At 43.6% G+C, this 20435-nt stretch overlaps 1 protein-coding gene across 1 annotated transcript in view; it reads left to right on the top strand.

Moving 5' to 3' along the window:
* Positions 1–2519: 2519 nt before the first annotated feature.
* CRYBG2 (crystallin beta-gamma domain containing 2) overlaps positions 2520–20435 on the top strand; it is a 61153-nt gene continuing 43237 nt past the window's right edge. The window contains exons 1-3 of the mRNA XM_081920473.1: positions 2520–3512; positions 5738–5825; positions 15228–16360. Of these exons, the coding sequence (XP_081776599.1) occupies positions 3328–3512; positions 5738–5825; positions 15228–16360 (1406 nt within the window). The 5' untranslated portion in view covers positions 2520–3327. The remainder of the gene's footprint in view (positions 3513–5737; positions 5826–15227; positions 16361–20435) is intronic.

The raw sequence follows: 20435 nt of genomic DNA, 5'->3' as shown, positions 1-20435 counted from the left end.
ATGGACACTATGCATTAGGGGCAAGCAGTGTGCATTGCAGTCAGGCTGGTGCCAAGTCTGCACTCAGGGTCACTGTGGAATAGGGAGCACTGAATGTATTGGGGGTGGGAAGGGTGGGGGGGGGATGATGGCGACTTCTTGCGTGGCTACATGATTGTGTACTAGGAGACAAAACGAATGTAACTCCCATGTTTACTGCTAGCGACCAAAGCTTGTTTTGTGTCAAACTCTTTGACTTTTTATGAAGCGGGCGGGTGGATGGGTGGGAGAGGGTGGGGATGAGAGGGTGACTGTGTGGGGTTCTTTTTAGAGGGGGGGAGGGTCATGTCTGAGCTGCAGGACTCTGTTCAAGCAAGCAGCTATCCTGCTGATTATGTCTGGTGGCGACGTCAAAAATCCCCACGACTGCATTCCCCTCCCCTCCCCTATTTTCATTTTTGTACCAGTTTTGGAAAATGATGGAAACCAATAAAGAATATGGATCATAACTTTCTGTGCATCTCTTCCTTTCAGCAAAGCATACCTTGAGGTGAAGGCAAATTATTTTGGAGAGCTAGATTTGGGAACCTAATGGTTGTTCAACCTTGGAGAAACTTCTGCAAGACCAATTTGTGAAAACACTGTCTGCTTGCTAGCAGAGGTGGCCCTACCTTGAGATGAGGTGAGGCAGTGACCTCAGGTGGTAGATTTGGAGCATGAACATGTCTCAGGGTAGGAGATTGGTTTAAGATTTGCCCTACTATTAAGCAAAGTGAGGCAAGGATGGGAGAGGTATGCTGGCCTCTCACCTCCTTTGGAAAAGGCTCAGCAGTTATGAGTAGGTTCAGTTTTTTTGATTAATGATCTGGACACACCATGCATCTGTACAGTACAGTACTTGCAATTACACACAGGTCCTGCTTACTAAACACAATGCATTCCATGGAAATCAGTGTTTAGACAAGCATTCACATAACTAGCCTACAATTTCCATTATTTCTCTGAAAATATTTCTAAACTGGGATTTGTCTAATCTCTCCCCCTCCACTTTTTTCAATGGTTTCTCCCTGAAATGGCTGCAGCCAATCAGGAAGAGAATCTGATCCCTCCTCCCTGATTTGTTTTATCTTTCCTCCTCTCCAGTGCATCCAATCTCCCTCCCTCCCACCCTGGTTTCTGCATGAAAATGGCTGTCGCCAACCAGCAAAGCAGAAACAAGCAGGGAAATAAGGAAGTAGGCAAACTCTGGATGTTTGGATATCTGAATCTGCAGTGTTTTTAGCAAAGCTTTGCCATAATTCATTACATTTAATTTTCGCACAGTGAGTGGGCCAATAGTGGGACTTGCGTACATTGAACACAATGCACAATAACAGACTGTGTTAAGCACGTTTTGGGAAGTGGTGTTGCCTTTTTAGCCATTTATCAACTCTGACTCTGGGCAGATTCACACAACTAGCCATTGAGCATTAGAAGTCTCTCACAGCAATGTCCACTTTGAGAATACAGTATCCGACAAGGTCCAGCTTGTAGTGGCCCTAAGGATAATGGATTGTTAGCTGATTAAAGAACTTAATGAGTTTCTGAAGCCATTATCTGATCTCCAGCTGGGGTGAAGAGTTTCTTTGCCATTCCTGAAATTTGGTACCTACAAAAGCTACTAATGGCACAATCTAAAGTGTGTGTCTCTTCAGAAGTAAGTCCCATGGAGTTCACCAGGATTTCTTCTCAATTAAGAGTGCATAGAATTGCACTGTGAGAGACTCTGATTCCAAAAAAAAAGTATGAGAACTGACCCATTTATAATCACTTCTTCAAAATGCAAGACACTAAAGCCCTATTCATTCAAAAGACTGCATGTGGGAAGAGACTGGAAGTCTGCCCCATACATCTGGAGTACTGATATGCCACTTTTATTGTCATGGTTTTCCCCAAATAATTTTGGGAGCTGTAGTTTCTTAAGGGTGCTGAGAGCTGTTAGGAGATCCACATTCTCACAGAGCTGCAAATAGCAAGAGTTCCCTGCTGTGAGGAATTGGCAGTTAAAGAATTCTAGGAATTGTAGCTCTGTGATGGGAGTAGGGGTCTCCAAACAACTATCTTCACCCATAACAAACTACAGCTCCCAGGATTCTTTGGGGGAAGCCATGACTTTAAAGTAGTATTAGGGTTCTTTAAATTTTATGGCATGAATGTGGCCAAAGTGTGCCATGCTAGCCCTACACTTGGTGCCCTGTCTGTTCCACCCCCACCCTCAAACTTCCTCCAGTTGAGTATACAATTCTGAAGGGGAATTTTCCCCAGGTTCGTGTAGTTGTGCAGAATTCCTGGTTGCGCCAAGGAGTCTAAACATGTTCAGTCAAACACATGAAGAATCTCTCCCCAGACTTTGAACCTCACTGCCTGAAAGTCTACCCAAAACAAAGAGAACATACATGCTCCAGTGGTTGCTAGTGCAAATCTATTAATGTGCATTTTGGAGTAAAAAAAACCCCACTCTTCTTTGGAACTTTGGAATTCAAAAACACTTCATTCTTAAAATCTGACCAGAACTAGCTTGAAAAAGTAGTAGGACCAAACAAAAGAAGTTTTTAACACTAAAACACATACAACTTTGACTTTTTTTTGTGTGTGGCCTGAATGAGTACCAGAGCCCATTCTCCTTTCTGTTTTGTATGGACCATCAGGCTAGGGCTGATGGGAGTTGTAGGTCAAAAACTTCCAGAGAGCACCAGGTTGGCAAAGGCTGCATTAAGGGCTTTAAAGGTTAATACCAGCACCTTCCTCTTGAGCCCATAAATTAACCGGTAGCTTTTCCTCAATAAGTTACCCGTGGCTGCTTTGTTTACTCTCGGCTGCCGTTGCTGGAACTTTATTATGACCTAATCCCTCAGCCGCCACCTCTCAAATTCCTCAGGCACCTTTGCTCCAAAGTCCTTCCCCACCTTTCCTTGGGGGCTCTGATCGGCACATTTGTCTCTAGGCTGCTCCTGACCAGGCAAACACTGCCCCCCTCCACCCCCCAAGTTGGAGAAATATCAGCCGGGAACTTAAAACCACTCCCCTCTCCAGCGTAGGCCTCGGAGCTTGCCCTTGGCTTTGCTCCCAAAGCGGCACGCCTGGATCTGTCAGCAGGTGTCACGCCTTTCACACCCGGATCCTCCCCACAGGTGGGCCGCCTCCTCAGGCTGAGGGAGCGTGAAGGTGGAAAAGCAAAGCGCTTCTGGCTACAGAAAGAGCCACCCGCCTGGCCTTTGCTTGCAGGCAGGGTGTAGCGGCAGCCTCAGCCCGTCCTCCTCTAGCAGTTCATTTCCCTCAGGCCTGGAGGTCAGGACTCAGTGTGCCACCATGGCAAAGAAAGAGGGTCTGAAGAGGCGGCTTTCTCGCTTCTTCTCAAGGAGTGAACTGAGCTTGAAGGAGCTGCAGCAGAGGCGGGAAAATGAAGATGAGGGTCCCAGGTTGGCAGGAGCGAGAGATGAAGGTGGCAGAGGGAAATGGAGGATGAGGCCTCGGAAGAAGAGAACCTCGGAAGGGTGAGTGTACAAGGATAGGCCTGGAAGTGCCCCTGGGTCAGGAGTAAAGATGTGGAGGGTGGGATCTGTCAACATGCGTTATCTTAATTTCTCTCCCTCCCCCCCCGTCTTAAATTCAGTTTTTCACATTTCCACATGAATCAGAGATTATTTTTTAGAATCCTTGTGAAAATTCATATTTTAGTGCAATGTTCTTTTTATGCAGTTTTGGCTAATTACACATTTTTGCAAGCAGTTTCCCCTAATATATTGCAATTTTATATGTAATTTTCACAAATATTCTGTGAACCGCCCCGAGATCTTATGAAGGGCAGTATATAAATCTAAAAATTAAATAAATTACGCATTTTTATGCATACTCCCCCCCATATTTTTTGTAAACATTGGTTGGAGAGCTGCATTATGAAATTCAGTTCAATGCAATTTTCAAGCGAGAGCTGTGTTGCAGTTTACAAGTGCAGGTGTGAAGATTCACCTTTACACCTTTGTCAGGACATAGACCACGTACTTATTTATATACAGTAGGGTAAGGGTTTTTTTGTGTGTCATTTTACAAATGTGTACAATGAGATGCTCAGATGTGTTTTTGAAGTTATCTGCACATTCCTGTGTTGGGGGAGCATGCATAAGTTTATAACTGGGGAGAGGCAGTGGCTCAGCAGAAGAGCCAGAACTGGCTCTACTATTAGGCAAAGTGAGGAAACAGCCTCAGGCAGCAAATATTGGGGACCAGTGGCGGTAGACCTCTGACTCCAGGCAATTCTCCTCTTTTGAAGAACACAGGTATATGTGCAACATGGGATGCTCTGGCTCCATTAAACTAACTAGCTTGCTTCTGTATATGGAATGTGTTTGTCCTCTGCAAAATGTATTGGGACAGCCCTGTGCAGAACACTTCTTTTGCATGCCAAAGGTCCCAGGTTCAGTCTCTAGGAAGGGTAGGGGAAAATTCCTGGAGAGTCATTGCTAGTCATTGCAAACAATAACTGTGCTAGATGAACCAATAATCTGACTTGGCATAAATCAGCTTCCTGTACAAAGGTTTGCAGGAAACAGCTGCAGATCAGTGATAGAATCATAGAGTTGGAAGGTACCACGAGGGTCATCTAGTCCAACCCCCAGCAATGCAGGAATCTTTTGCCCAACGTGAGGCTCAAACTCACGACCCTGAAATTAAGAAGTCTCATGCTCTACTGAATGAGCTATCCAGTATAGCACATATGACAGCTGCTCCTAAATGCCAGCAGTTTTTTGTTGTTGTTTTTTAGAAATAGACGTTTGGGTCATAATCAGCAACAAGAAGGACATTGGAGATTTGTCCAGGAGCCCTCGGCAATCCTTCCTTTCCACTCTGCAGCTTGCTGATATGCTCCTGTCCTCTGCTCTGTTTGCATTTCAACAGGAGCTGTTTCAGGAAACAGGCCACAGCTGAGTCATCCTAGGGAGCTCAGTAGGGATCATCTTTCAATGAACAATTAGCATCAGATTCTAGTTTTGCCCTCACTTCCTCTCTCTCAGCTCAGAGCAACCACTACCTGAGCCCTCATCTGTTGACAATATTTTGTTTTTGTTTCCCCCCCCAAAAAAATTATTAGTTTTCTCTTATAACACATAGACGAAAACACAAAAGAAAAACATTACACTTGACACAACATCAAAACTCAACAACAATAAAAACCCATAAAATAATAAAAAAAATTCTTCTTATTCCCTGGTGTACTTACATTGCTAAAAGACTTCCTCAACACCCTCCAATCTGGATTTCATCATATTACATATTTAGCAGTTCCCAATTTCATATTTATAACATCAGTATCTTCTTTCATTACAAACTTCTTAACCTTGCTTCCAATTGTCATCCATGATAATCTTTATTATTAATCTTTTTCTATCCCTTAGCCTAATCTGTTGACAATATTTTGAAGGACCAAATACCAAATATAAGAAAATATTACTTTTCTTGCTGGTGACAGCAAGGACAGGCGATAGTTAAGAACAGCAAAGCATGAGTGAGGGGTTACAATTCAGGAACTCCCCCCCCAGGGCATGCAGCCCTTGGGCTGTAAAAGGATCTCCACCCCTCATATAGGGAGTGGCTGGGATGGACAAGTGCTCAATGAAAAAGGGAAGCAGAAGCAATTATTTGGCTGAGAGACAGTTAGCCTTTGTGGCCTCTTGTGTACCTTCCTTCTGGCTCCAATCCTTCTTTCTCGATTTCATTCCAGGGCAAGTGAGGAGGATGCAATCTCAGTGCAAGTGAAGCATGTTATGGAGCCCCCTAGTTGCAGTAGGCCACAGAAGCCAGCATCAAAGGTGAGCCCCACTGCTGTCAAAGAACCCGTGGAAGGGCCTTCTTTGGGGCAGGAGAGGTTGTGAGGAGTGCGAACCCAGTGGGACTTACTTCTGAGCAGACATGTTGCGATGCTTCTCAACCTTAGATAAATTCATGGAGGATATCTACAGCTACTAGCCGTGATGAGTATGTTCTGCCTCTACTGTCTGAGACGGTATCCCTCTGTACAGTATTCCAGTTGCTGGGAATTACAAGTGGGAAAAGTGCTGTTTTCTGGTTTATATATTTAGAAAACTTAATAAACCACATGATCATAAAAATCTCAAAGCAGTGCAGAAATAAAATTATAGGTAAAACATGACTGAAACCCACAAACCAATTATAAACAGGGGCTTGTCTACTTTGTTCCCCAACCCTTTTCCAAGGGTGTGTCAGGGAAACAGGATCCAGTGAATCCAAAGCGTCCCTCAATCTCACTTCAGCATACCTGGAATAAGATCCCTTTTTTACTGTTACTGCCATTGGACAAATATGGTGAAGCAGCAATGGTGGCAGAGCTCCCTTTCCGAGGAAAGAGAAAGGGAGATTCACTCATTCATGCCTGCGAGCCAAAGGACCACAGGATCGCACCTTAGTTGAGTAATCATTTATATCAATTAAAAATCCTTTGATTTTTTTATGCTCCTTTAAGTATCAGATTTTCTAAATAATGGTTTATTATAATTAAGGCAAATAATTACACATCTATGTGTGATAAGCATCTTCTGAGAAAAGACACGTGCATCCTACTCACACAGAAAGGCATTCTTTATTCATTTATTTTTAAAATGTCTATCCTGCTTTCTGTCCCCAAAGAAGCTTTCAAGTTAAAAACATAAAACATCCAATTAAAAAAACCCTGCAATCAATGCAAACAAGAAGCAAAGTCAGAAGTGTAAAATCCACTCAGCATTAAGGAAAGGCTCCTCTGAGGTAATTCTTGCTGTGACACATGTGTGAAACAGGGAAATATATTTTCCGCCAGAACAACTGCTTCATTCCTAATCAATGCAGATTTGATTGATTAAATCAGTTAAACTCATATGATCAATAAGTCAAAATTTAGTTAATCAATTGATAGGTAGTTCTCTTTAACTTGTACTTATTTATTTAGTTTTGCTTTTAATAATATGACACACTATCACCTGAGAATTTGATCAGGCTTCTGAGCATACATATGTATAGAGGTGTTGGGTTGCTCTGACTATATGTATATAGGACAGCTATTTATTTATTGAAAATGCTTCTAGGCCACATATCAAAATAGAAAATATCTTTCCAAAGCAGTGTGAAAAATATACTGAAAGCGTTTTAAAACAAGCATTAGTATTCACAATAAAAACAATAGCACAGAAAGAGCAGTAATAGAGCAACATACAGCAACCCAAACATTAAGCTACTCCCTTAATGGTGGTTCATTTGTGGCTGGGGAGGTGGGGGCGGGAGAAATCAGCCATAGGAGGCAAGGTGCCTAATCCTTTGTCTACCCTCTAATTATGGATGGTGGAGAATAATTTTCAGTCTAACCCAGCAAGGTGATTCTTAGTGGGATGGATAAGATGTGCTTTTGATATATTTGTACTATTGATTGAAACATGTCACATGACTCAGTTGCCTTCCCGTGACACACAGCAGACAGCCATTTATGTGTGCTGATTTGTTCTTGTGGTGGCCCAGCAGTTAGTCTCCTCTGTTATCACCTGTCAATCTCATCTCTATAGTTCACTGTCCCTCCAGGCCACTAAAGGCAGCATGCACCAGGCTAGCCCACTTGATGCTCACAACCTAGAAGTAGGTTAGGCTGAGAGGGAGAGGCTGGTCCATGATCACCCAGTGAAATTCATGGAATTAAACCTGGCCTCTCCAGTCTAAGCCCAGCACTCTGCCTTCTATGTGGAAGGGCTATAGCTAGTGGCCAGCGCTCCTCCTTGTATGCAGAAGGTCCCAGGTTCAGTTGCCAGGAAGGGCTGAAGTAAATGCTGGAGAACTGCTACTGGTCATTGTAGAATGTAGATAATACTGAGCCAGATGGACCAATGGTCTGACTTAGTATAAGACAGCTTCTTATATTCCTATATTCTAGTAAGGTAAAGGTCCAGTCGTGACCGACTCTGGGGTTGCAGCGCTCATCTCGCTTTATTGGCCAAGGGAGCAGGCGTACAGCTTCCGGGTCATGTGGCCAGCATGACTAAGCCGCTTCTGGTGAACCAGAGCAGCGCACGGAAACGCCGTTTACCTTCCCGCTGGAGCGGTACCTATTTATCTACTTGCACTTTGACGTGCTTTCAAACTGCTAGGTTGGCAGGAGCTGGGACAGAGCAACGGGAGCTCACCCCGTCACGGGGATTCAAACCGCCGACCTTCTGATCGGCAAGCCCTAGGCTCAGTGGTTTAACCCACAGCACCACCCGCGTCCCTCCTATATTCTACACCACACTAAATCTGGAAATGACCCAGCCAGCTGTGTTTTGTGTGGAAACACAAGGGAACAGTTTGTTTTTAATATCTCATCAAAAGGGGGGGAAACTCGGTCCCAAAGTGCAATCTCTTTTGAGTGTTTTGGCCTGGCTGGACTGTGACCTTGAACAGAACAGAATGCACCCCTCAGCTGAAAAAGGCTCTTTCCACCTATACGCTAAGTCAATACACACGTGGTTTAATGTATTTTGACAGCTATTCTCTCCCTCCTTTATTTCAAAATGATGTTGAGGCAAGTTAATAATAATAAATACGTCATTCAGCGATATAAAGACATACATGTCAACCATGCATTAAAAAACAACCATGGAAGGACAGCATTAATTTAGCAAGCCGATAACATGAATAGTCAACAAAATATCTCATTTTGTAGAGCCACGAAATTTAATCTTAGGGTCATGGGTTCAAGCCAAATGGTTCCTGCATTGCAATGGGTTGGACCCTTGTGGTCCTTTCCACTCTACAATTCTATAATTCTATGTCTGTCCCTCGTTAAAAAAAAAGTTTTCAGTGCATACAGCTTCTTTTTCCCAAAGATAAGGATGCCCTCTGCTGGAAGCAAAGCACAACTGCATGGGCCTGTGCCTTTTGCAATAGAGTTCCTTTCAGTAAGTGTGGGCACTTCAAGGTGTCCTGTTTATTGAGCTTTTATCCCAATTGGTTTGCAGGGAGATTAGACAACATTGGCTCTTCAACAAGCATTCATTATGATTTTTTTTTTTTGGGGGGGAGGGACATTGTGCCAAAGTAAGTGTTAACTCCCCACACTTTCCAATTCATTTTCCCATCACTTTCAGAAAGCTCACTTTTGTGGGAGAAGTAGGTTTGTTGTGCAAGAGCTCCAAAATAAGCTCAGTCGTGCAATCTGGATTTGCCAGTATGGGATTGAGTCTCACCTGAAAACAGCAACTGTCTGAAAACACCTTGTGCCATGTTATCCCTCCTTACTTAACACACTTCAACTGTTTTTTGTACTCAGAATCAGAGAGATTAAAGGGTGTGTTAAAATGAAGTATCCCGTCTCTTTCACCATGTGCTTCATTCATTCATTCATTCAGAGCATTATAGAATTCCTGTCCAACCAAGCAGACTGCAAACATAATTTTAAGCATGAATTAAGACCAGCAAATCGACACTGGAGTGGAACCCTGATTCTCAAATCATGCCTCAAATCATGTTCACACAAACAGTCACTTCAGTAAAAACATTTAAGATTATTCCCTCTGTCTCCAATGTTCAAGCAATGAATGCTGTTGCAAATGTAGCCAAAAGAGCACCACACCAGCAAGCTTGGGGTTAGGTGAAGTACAAAAAAACTGTAAGGAAAAATACCAAAGAGTGTGGGGAGGCAGTCCAGTGAGGATTGAACATGCTCAATGGACGCATAACACTGGCTGTGGGTGGAAAAACAGAAAACCAGGAAAGGGAAATGGAACAGAGACTAGAAACTAGAAGAAGCAGAATCATACACTGCAACATTTTGTTGCAGATCTGACTTGTAATTTATTTTGCCATTTTAAGACTTTGATTACATGTTTTAATCTCCAGCACCCTGCAGCAGAAGAAGACTTGCAAAGCTTGTCTTGATTAACCTATATGTAGCCTATATGTTTTCTGATCTAGCATCCTTCTTGGACTTATTTGATGTAGCAGCTCAGCTCTTGCAAAGCACATCTTGCTTGCCTTTGAGTGAAGTATTATTTATAGATTTGGCTTTTGCAGAGTTCATTTTGCTTACCTTAATTGCTAACGTCTTTGAGTCAGTGCCTTTGGTTAAGAAATAGTCATTCTGAGACACCTTCAAAACAGAGGTATGTCAGACACCACTCATTTTAATAGTGAACTTGCCATAAGTGGGTGAGTGCTAACAGCCCAATAGGATTATAGCCAACTCTGATAAGAAAGGCATCAGCAAGCTTAGAAAAGCTTTTGGATTTGAAGAAGTATAGAAATATATTTACGGAAAAAATCCTAAGGGGACAAAAAACAGCATGTTGAATAACCAAGGAAATCTGGGGCATGTGTGTGGGTGCATGTGCGTAGATTGTACAAACTGAGCCACAAGAACCAAAGTGTTTCACAAGCAGCTGTAGGGAAGGGGGAGCACAAAAAAAAGAAGTTAATAAGTTTAATCTAGAAGTGCAGCTGCTTTATATCTTGGTAAGAGTCCTGCAGTTCTGGTAAAATCCCTTTGTTGCACACACTCCAGTCTGCATGATACTTATATAAAATATTATTCCATTGAGAGAAGGGGTGGGAAACGATGTTATCCTGGGCAAGAGGAACAAGGATCCCCCCATGGGATTTATTAAATTAGGGGTGGGGAACCTTCAGAACCTTTTTCTCTGGCCATACTCTGTTCAACCACACCCCCTCTTCCCAGGCTGCACCTCTCATCAGCCTTGCTTCTCTCCTGGCGTTCTTGCCTGGATGGAGTGGCCCTTGAACTCTGGCTTGCCCACAGCAGGATGTATGAACATGTGTACAGTGGTACCTCAGGTTACATAAGCTTCAGGTTACAGACTCCGCTAACCCAGAAATAGTACCTCGAGTTAAGAGCTTTGCTTCAGAATGAGAACAGAAACCGTGCTCTGGCGGTGCAGCGGCAGCGGGAGGCCCCATTAGCTAAAGTGATGCTTCAGGTTAAGAACAGTTTCAGGTTAAGAACGGACCTCCGGAACAAATTAAGTACTTAACCCAAGATACCACTCTATTAACTATCCTACTCTATTAACTATCCTGCACAATGGTAAATTCCCAATGCCTGGTTGTCCTAGGGTTCTTGATGGGTATAAACAGGCCTGGAAGGTAGGATATTTTGTCCTATTAATTTAATGTGACACTCAAATTACTCAGAAGAAAAGTTTCTCCTTGGCATGTTTGTGGCAGTGTCACTGTCAACCAGTACAGGAACCTGTTAGGGTGGAGAGCTACCTTGAAGCCTCTGAGTTCTCAGGAAATGATGGCATGCTCCACTGGGAGCGAGCAGAAGGGCGAGCCACAAACTAATTCACCCAGGGGCAGAACAAAGCAACTCACCTGAAGCTTTGAGCACATCTAGCGAGCGAATACACCTGTGGTGTTTCCTCCCCCCTTCCATTACCTACACAGTTTAGAAAAGGAAATGTGTGAGCTGCAAAAATTCCCAAGTGCTTCCCTTATGGTCCCTGAAGCCAGAGATGTCCACCCAGAAGAGATTCATCTGAGCTAAATGAGATCTTGCCACTTAGCTTACTAGTAAGACACATGCTTAGCATGCAGAATGTTCCCGGTTTAAGCCCTGGCATCTCCATGTTGGACTGGGAACAGCTCCATTCTGAAACCCTGCCAGTCAGTGTAGACGATACTCAGCTATGATCTGATTTGGAAGGCAGGTTCTTGTGGGTTATATCCAGCTAAGTACTGCTCAGTGTAGACTCAATGAACTTAGCGGACTCAAGTTAGTCACATGCATTGATTTTAAAGGGCCTGCTCTAGACCCATGAATCTATGATGCTTCCCCAGCACAAAATACATCTTGAACTACGGAGGAGGAAGTTGTTCTTTTGGCGCTCTCTCTCTCTCTCTCTCTCTCTCTCTCTCTCTCTCTCTCTCTCTCCCTCCCTCCCTCTGCTAGCTGTGGGTCTAGCAAGAAGGAGATGGTATCTCCTGTAGTGCTTCCTTTGAAGATCGTAGGGTGAATCGCCCCTGTTTCAATCACAGCCATCTCTAGAGGCCAGCTTGCTTTACCTACAGTACATGGAGGTGGAGACACGTTTGGGTGGCAGCTGTAATCTCCAAAGGTGTGTGTGGAATGTGCACATTTGGCCGCTTATTATCTAGTGATTTCCTGCTACATCAGCAGCTGCTCTGGGTGGAGCACCCTTGGGCTGTTTTGTAGCAGCTGGAGCTTTGCTGTGAGGGAGGGCAGGGCCCAAATCCCAGCAGAGTTCAGCTGATACAAGTGGAACCACCCACTAGCTGGTATGTCAAGGGGGATAGTGAGGATTACATTAAGGACACAAACCGCCCTGCTGCTATGTGCCTAATCAGTATCGCTACAAATAGCCAACAGTTGGCTACAGGACTTAGGACCTGCCTCAAAAAAATCTGGCTTGGGGAGAAAAAGATACTCCAGTATAATTAGGCTTGCTGAATACAAAACATTTGGATTCTTGAGAATCTCAATGCTAAATTGAAATTCCGAAAGCTATGTGGCTAGTCCTCATGGCTGTGAACTGAAGACTTGAAATTAAGCCAGCAGTGTATTGGTAAAGGCTGCAAGAGGTGGGACTTCTGTGCCTGGCATGGTGGCTTGTCTTGCCCTCCTTTTCGCTTTCCCATGCAGCCCTCCTGCCCTGTTTTTCTGTTCTTGTGACCAAATCTCCCTTAAAAAGAAATCGAAGCTTCTTTATATAGGGTCATACTTACAAAAGTTTTTTTTGTAATTATTTTTATTTTCATTTCTAAATGAAAAAAGCAATTAATAAAGAGAAGGAAAAAAGACTGAAGCAGGATAGGAAAAGGAACGGAAGGAAGGAGATGAGAAGAGAGGAGGGAATGGTAGTAATCTAGAAAACAACATCATAATTCCAGACAGTTATCTTTATTTTCAGGTAGCGTAGGGTTCGGGTATATTTTGTTAACTTTTGATTACTAATTAGCAAGTTGTTGTTGGGGGTTTTTTTTAGCAGCATACATTTTATTGGTTTTATTTCAGTACAGAATTTTGAGGTTTCTTGGAACAAAAAGGGGACTTCCTATGTTAGGATTCCTACAGGCCAATGTCCAAAAGTTGCCCCTCTTTTGACTGCAGACTACTTAGTCCAGGAATTCCCCCCCCCCCCAGCTAGGAATGTAAGGAGGCAGGGCTTTCCATTGCATCTTGTGTTCTTCACAGCCAGTGCTGTTTCTATTTCGCCAAAAGCTACCTTGTCCATCTAGCTAACTGCTATTCTGCTATGACCAAAACAAATGTAATTATTTCAATGGAGGGGAAATGTCAAAATGTCAAAAAAACAATGCAGAAATCATAGTTATTATTTGCAGACTAAAAAAAAACAATAGAGAATGCCACTCACATTCCATCCTGACCCTGGAAAAACACGCAAATTATGGCAATTTCTGCTCCCATTTCCGATGGAATTCTCTAACATCCCTAAATACAGCTGACTGTATAAAACTGCCCTAAGGGTCTACTATGCAATTTAAAATCCTCTCCCAGGGGCCAGCAAAGGTTTGCTTCCCATTAGGCAGAGTGAAGCAGCTGCTTTGGTTTGCAGCTGCCAGGAGACTGAGAGAGTGCCAAGATTTTGGAAACAGAGTTGTGAGTGTCACGCGGCCTTCCCTGTGTCTTTTGAACCCGCCTTCCTCAGTCCCAATGGAAGATGCTGTCCCGTCATCAGTACTGTAGTAAGATTTGACTGCCAGCCTGCTTGCCTTTTGTATATAGGAAGAGGAATGCCATATTGTCCTTCTCCTCAGGCAGGAAAATATCTCGGCCATCCCTGTTCAGGGCATTTCCAGAACAGCAAAGCTAGAATTAGAGTTAATGGCTATTTGTTAGGTTAGGTTTATTGAACCAATGAGTAATTTCCCACAACAAAAAGGTCCTGAAGCAATTTACAAGACGACTAAAATATAGCAATAAAAATACATAAGCTGAATTAAAAACAGAGTAAGAACACTCAGTCTTTGGTGCTGGGAAAACAAAAGGATATTTCCCTGGTGCCAAAATGGCCACAAAGTTAGCACCAGGCAGGCCTTCCTGGGGAGAACATTCCACAGACAACAGAAACTACTACAGCAGAGGTGGGGAACCTCTTTGGCCTGGCGGGCCAAATCTTTCAACTTCTCCCACCCCACAGGCCAAAGTTGGCAGGAGTGCAGGACCAGCACCTGTCAATATCTGACTTCTTATCAGTGTCAGGTGATTAATAGGAGGAAAATCCCACCCGTCTGTCAAAATTGGCCAGTGAATGCAGGGGGGATATAGTGACCAAGCAGGACTGAGCTCCCCATGCATCAGCTGATGGATCCAGTCAGAGGATCCAACCATGTCTAAGATAATCACCAAAGGCCCAGCTCTGAGTCCTCCACCCCACTCTAAGGTGAGCTAGGTAGTTACCAACAGGGCTTTTCTGGTGGTGGCACCCCAGGTTTGGAACTTTCTTCCATTATCTTTTACCTTGTGCCAAAGTTTGTTTTTGATTGACTTTTAATGGCTTTTAATAGTCTGAAAGGCTCATGTTGTTGTTCATAAACTTGTTATAATGTGCCGCCTTGAGAATTTGCACTGAAGGGCAGTTTATAAATATTTTAATTAATAGCATAAAAACAATTTGTGGATAACTAGTTTCCATTTTTTTGTTTGATTGATGGACAAGATCAGTCTAAGTTAGACAAGTATAAGGCAAAATATTTATTATAGTTGGAAATTTTGATTCAGTGATTTTGGCTCAGTGTTTATTCATATTGATTCTACATCTGGGATTTATGGAAGGGGCAGTTAATGCTGGTATCTATTCTTGCATTCTGTGTTTATGTATGCGTTGTTTTGATAAAGAAAAACTCATACTTTTTAAACAGGCATTTCCATTCAGCAAATAACATGCTGCCAAGCTTGTAAAAATACATCAGTCTAGTCACCTATGGTTCATAAAAATTGCCTTCAAGTAATCATGCTGGAAAGCTGTGGAACTGCTGGGCTTTCTCCCCTTTTAAGCCAAAAGTTAATAACACTGACAAATTTAGGGATGAAGGCTAGTAAAATATTATACAAGCTACTTACTGATGTGGATCTTTTTGCAAAGCTGCAGGCAACCCAAACATATATAATCTTGCTCAACTGTTGCATATACAAGGTTTCTGTCCCACCCCTCTTTCATAGTCTCTGTCTTCTCACAGTTTCTTTTTCCATCCTGCAGACCCAGGCTCTCAGTTATTCGGAGCCTGATTTGTGGAGGAATGGCCTACTGCGCAAGTTTGGGAACCTCACTTGGCACAAGCGACAGAGTAGCCATTTTGAACTCTCTCAGCACCCTGGGCACCTGGCAAGCGATCCTTTGTCAATGGGGCGGCTTCAGAGACCAGCTGTTGGCAGTGACATGGATATGAGGAGCAGGGCTGATTTTTATCCTGCTGAAAATCAATCTGAAAAGCAGGAGAGACCTGAGCCTTCATCTAGGCTAAGTGAAACACACTCTCTAGGGACCAGCCCAGAACCCTCCACATCCTTTGACTCTTTGCTTTGTTGGGGAGATGGAAGCTCTTGGGCAGGGTCTTTCTCCATCAGTAATTCTTCTCTGTGCTGCCCAGCAGCTCCTGAAATGAAAGGAGAAGCCCTCAAGCTCCCATCAGTCCAGGAAGAAAACAGCAAGGCCCCCAAGTCTGCCTCAGAGTGGACTGAAAGTGTATTTGAAGGGTATTTGACCACGGGGACGTCCCACCCTGTTGTTACAGAACAGATGGAGAACCTGAGCTTCAGCAGTGGCCTTGGAGAGTCCATCTCTGAGCACATCAGTGGTGCAGAGGATGCTAAGACGGCCACAGCAAGCCCACCTGTTGATCAGCCTCTGGAGGTAGCAGATTCTGCCTCAGCCATTAAAATCAGCCTGGGCAAGAATGCCCCAAAGATCCGCTATGAGATAATGATTACAATGACCAAGGAGGCGGAGAGGACTGAAGCAGAACCCGCATTCAGTTGTGGTGAAAGAAGCCTGTCGTGTCACCCGTCTGGGGAGGAAACACTTTCTCTGGGGGTTGCTGAGTTAGAGAAAAGAAAGGAGCGACGTCACCAGGAACCAGCCAGACCAGCTACCCAGCTGTCAGCGAGTGAGGAATTCCAAAACTGCAGAGGGCTGCATGGGGTGGGAACCTGTAAGGTGTGCGGGCCAATACTGACTCTTGCCACTGGGAGCCCAGCAGCGCTGCAGTGGGGATCGGAGACCAGCCCAGGAGTGGGTGAGGCAGACCAGAGTGAAACTGATCGACTGCACTCGGAGGATGGTGTGCTGGCGAAAGAGACAAACATCGTAGCAGTAGGATCCCCAGCCAACAGGTACGTGGGGGAACAGGTTTGGGAAGCCTCGCACTACAGCAGGTGTGCCAGCCAGCCCTGAGCTGCTGAGAATAGCTTGAGAGACATGTCTTGGCAGAGAGAAAGGGAGCCAGAGTGTCTGTTCTTTCCCCTGCATGCTTTGCTCTGCAGCAATGCGAGTGGGAAGTTTTGCGTTTGAGAGAGAGAGAGAGGAGTCTTTGGAGCACGCTGCATGGGGGCAGGAACTTAGGGGGGGTCAAGGAAAGGCACTGTTAATAGCTTCTCTTGTTTGATGGTCCAGACAGCAAAGTTCAGGGTCATGGAGAGGAATGAGCAGGATTCAAGGCTTGGATCCTCCCTGACCTCCGTGCTTGGGCTTTCACCCTCATCTGACTGAAGGCTAGAGTAATGCCGTCATCCAGGGGATTTCTCTACCACACAACTGATTGTGTTTAAAATGGTGAGGAAGGCTTCCTCTTTCGAAGGTTTTCATCAACAGGGAAGTTCAATGCAGCTGTGTGGCACAGTTCCACACACATTTACTCAGAAGTAACTCCCACTGAGTTCATTGAGGCTTGCTCTCTTGTAACTGTTTAGGATTAGGGCAAGTTTGAAGCTACAGGTCTGCAAATGAAAGGTATGCTACTTCTTGTGAGGCTGTTTTGTTTCTGGAAATGATTGTTACTATTAAATTTTCTATTCCGTCCTTCCTCTCAAAGAAGCCCAAATACATTAAATTGGGAATGTAAATGAAAAAAGACAGGCTTTCTGTGTATTAAGTTATCATTTAAGGAATAAAAATTATTTCACACTTCCTGAAGTAGCTTGGCAAGGCACCCACAATGAGAAGTTGGCTTCACAATATGTGAATTTATTTAACTTTAGGTTGTAATCCTATCCACCTGCAACCCTGGAAGGAAGTCCCATTGAAATGTATGGTACTTGTTCTGAGAAGACATATTCTGTATAGGATTGCTCTGTTAATCACTTAAAACGTAAATACTTAAATCAGTTCGGTGTCTGTCCTGTCTCTAGTCAGATTCACAAAAGCAATTATTTTGTTATAGTCTTTCACTATCTTTATTGCTTCCTCTGCCTACAAAGTAACTGGAAAGTAAAGCATGGTGAAAAGCGCAGATATATTCTCCTTTTTCAGGAGAACATGGCCCTGCTCTTTAAAAGAGTTTTATCCATTAGCAAGCATTTGTCATACACCCGGCAGGAGATGTGAACAGCATGCATGGGGAAACATGTATTTCTGAATAACCTTTACAGGAGCACTAAAGATAATCAGGTAATTTACAACAATATAAAATACAGTGCAATATTAAAATCAGTTAAAACTGAAGGTAATTTACAACAATATAAAATACAGTGCAATATTAAAATCAGTTAAAACTGAAGGTAATTTACAACAATATAAAATACAGTGCAATATTAAAATCAGTTAAAACTGAATATTTCCTTAGGTGCACTTGGGTCTTTGCTTTTAGAGAAAGATGAGCAAGAAATATAGTCTGAAATAAGGACCCCTTTCTCACATGACAAACAGCTAATAAAGTCAGGGTCACCTGACTACAGACTGAGATGTAGCAATCATTTGAAAAGGGTGGGTGGTGTAGGTCATTTCCCCAGCTTACTCAACCAGAAGTCAGTTAAGGAGGGGACCCTGGACAAGGTGTCTTCTAGTGCCTTCTCCCAATGCTACCCTACTGCCCACCTGACAGGGGCATAGGAAGCTGCCTATCCCACCTGCACAAGAGCAACATTCAGGAGCTGACCCTAAAGGCTACCGTTGCAGCTGCTTAGGATCATCACCTTTGCTTGGAACCTGGAGTGCCTTGAATACATGCATAGATGACAACCAGAAAGCATGCCCTAGATTTTGCTAGCATGATTAACATTGCTGTGGGATGATGTTTGTTCACCCATTCCAGGTCACTGTGTTTGTTTACAGTGGCTAGGCCACTTCAAGTGAACTATATTATATATTAATTTTAAAACGTGTCACACATGTTATAATTTAAGTAACACTTTAAAATTTGCCTTAAACAAACACTTCAAAGTTTATTCTTTACTAGATTTGCATCCCCCAAAAAGCTCAAGCTTCATGGTCCCCCCCCTCCTTTTTTATTGTCTCAGGAACCCTTTAAAGCAGATTAGGCTGAGAGTGACTGGCCAGAAGGGTTGGAAGGAATTGCCAATTTCAGTCCTCTCAGTTTTCCATTCTTAAGTTCAGTTCTCCATATTTCTACAGCAATTTACAATAGATTTGTCTTTAAATGGTGAACTGAATCAAGATTTCTCCTGCAGGTGAGCTTCATAGTCAAGGGCTCATCCACACTGACCTTTAAAGCACTAGGGCAAAAAATAAAAAAGGGCTCGGAAATGGAGTTTTAAAGTGTGGACCTGTGCCTAGAAATGTGACAAAAGGAAGTCTGAATGAGCCCTCAGTGGTGATTTCAACCTTAGTCTCCTTTGTCTTAGTATGACCCGCTATATCCACAGAACAAAATTGCTTTGTTCCATTTTTTTGGTCATTATGTAGTGTGTGTGTGTGTGTGTGTTTGTACGTGTGCGCGCATCATGGAGGTGCCAGTAATATCAAAATATCTGATTACTCCCTCCACCCCCACCATCATTACACACAGCAAGGGGAACAGCACTGTGAAACACTACTTATATGCTAACACACGTATGTTGCCTTGTGAGTACACAATATAATGCTGCCTTCCATTCTCTCTGTACTTATGGTGCCTTTTGGTCAGTTCTTTTATTTTTCTTGCATTAGATCACAAGCTGCTTTTTGACCCCAAATGCTCCAAAGCGGTGTGAATTGAGTATAATGACAATCGGCTCTCAGACTGACAATCTAAGAACGTGGAAGGACTGCATGCAGATGGTCCCTGGTTCAGGTAGTGCTAGGTAAATCTCCTGCCTGGTACCTTGGGGAGCCACTGCCAGTCAGTGGTGTCAGAATTGAGCTGTAGGGGCGAATGGGACACCTTGGTGTAAGGGAGCTTTCTATTATTGAATGGGTTTAGCTTTGCAAAAAAAGAAAAAGGAGTAGTCTAAATGGCCTCTGCGCCTTTTTCAACTCAGTGATCCTATGATATATTTAGGATGACACAGTTTACACATTGAAAAAGTCCCTGATTGCAACGGATGCCCTTCCTTTTCAGCAGGTCCTTGGTATTCTATTCACTGCTCACACCCAACCCCACTAAATATTAATGCCTGAGCTTTCTCACACATTAGTTAATTGCATATGTAAAAGCAGATTAACATGGGCTTCATTGCATGGCGGAGTAGGGCGTTGTAATATTGCTTGCAAACAGGGACAGAAATAGGTACGAGAGACCACAGAAATGGGATGCAGAAATTCATGGGCCACGTTTTCTGCTAGCATGCCCCAAGGCCATGGAAGTATTTGCTAAAACGGTGGTTTCCAAACTGTGTCCTGTGGAGTTTGGGGACTCCTCTGAAGTTTAATGGGAGCTCCACAGCAGAGAAGCTTCCTAGGAAGATGCCTTGACTACTACTGCTAACCTTCCCTTACTTACCTCATCCATCCACAGAACAGTGTTGGCTTAACACACTCAGTTCATGCAAAACAGTGGCGAGGCTCAAAAGGTCAGGTCAAGGATCTTCTATGAGCTGAGGCATCATCTGCACTATACATTTAAAGCTGTATCATACCACTTTGAAAAGTCATAGCTTCTCCCAAATAAACCTGGGAACTATAGTTTGTTAAGGGTGCTATGTGTTGTTAGGAGACCCCCTACTCTGCTCAGAGAGCCACAATTCCCAGAGGGAAGAGGGATCAAAAATTACAGCACTCTGGGAATTGTAGCTCTGTAAAGGGAATAGAGGTCTCCTCACAATGTTCAGCTCCTGTAACAAACTACAGCTCCCAGGATTCTTTGGGGGAAGCCATGACTGTTTAAAGTACAGTAGTATGATTACTGCTCTAAATGTCTAGTACTGATGGGGTCTGCATGTAAGGACGAGAACATTTATCCAGCATCCCCTGCAATGTTCTGAATGTCATGGAAGGCGTTGAGGACATAACAGTCAGGAAGCTAAACAAGAACTT

Source organism: Podarcis melisellensis (genome assembly GCF_964234715.1).
Source record: "Podarcis melisellensis genome assembly, chromosome: 8".
NCBI classification, from domain to species: Eukaryota; Metazoa; Chordata; class Lepidosauria; order Squamata; family Lacertidae; genus Podarcis; species Podarcis melisellensis.
The sequence above is the reverse complement of the archived record's forward strand: the minus strand, read 5'-3'. Positions and strand labels throughout refer to the sequence as shown.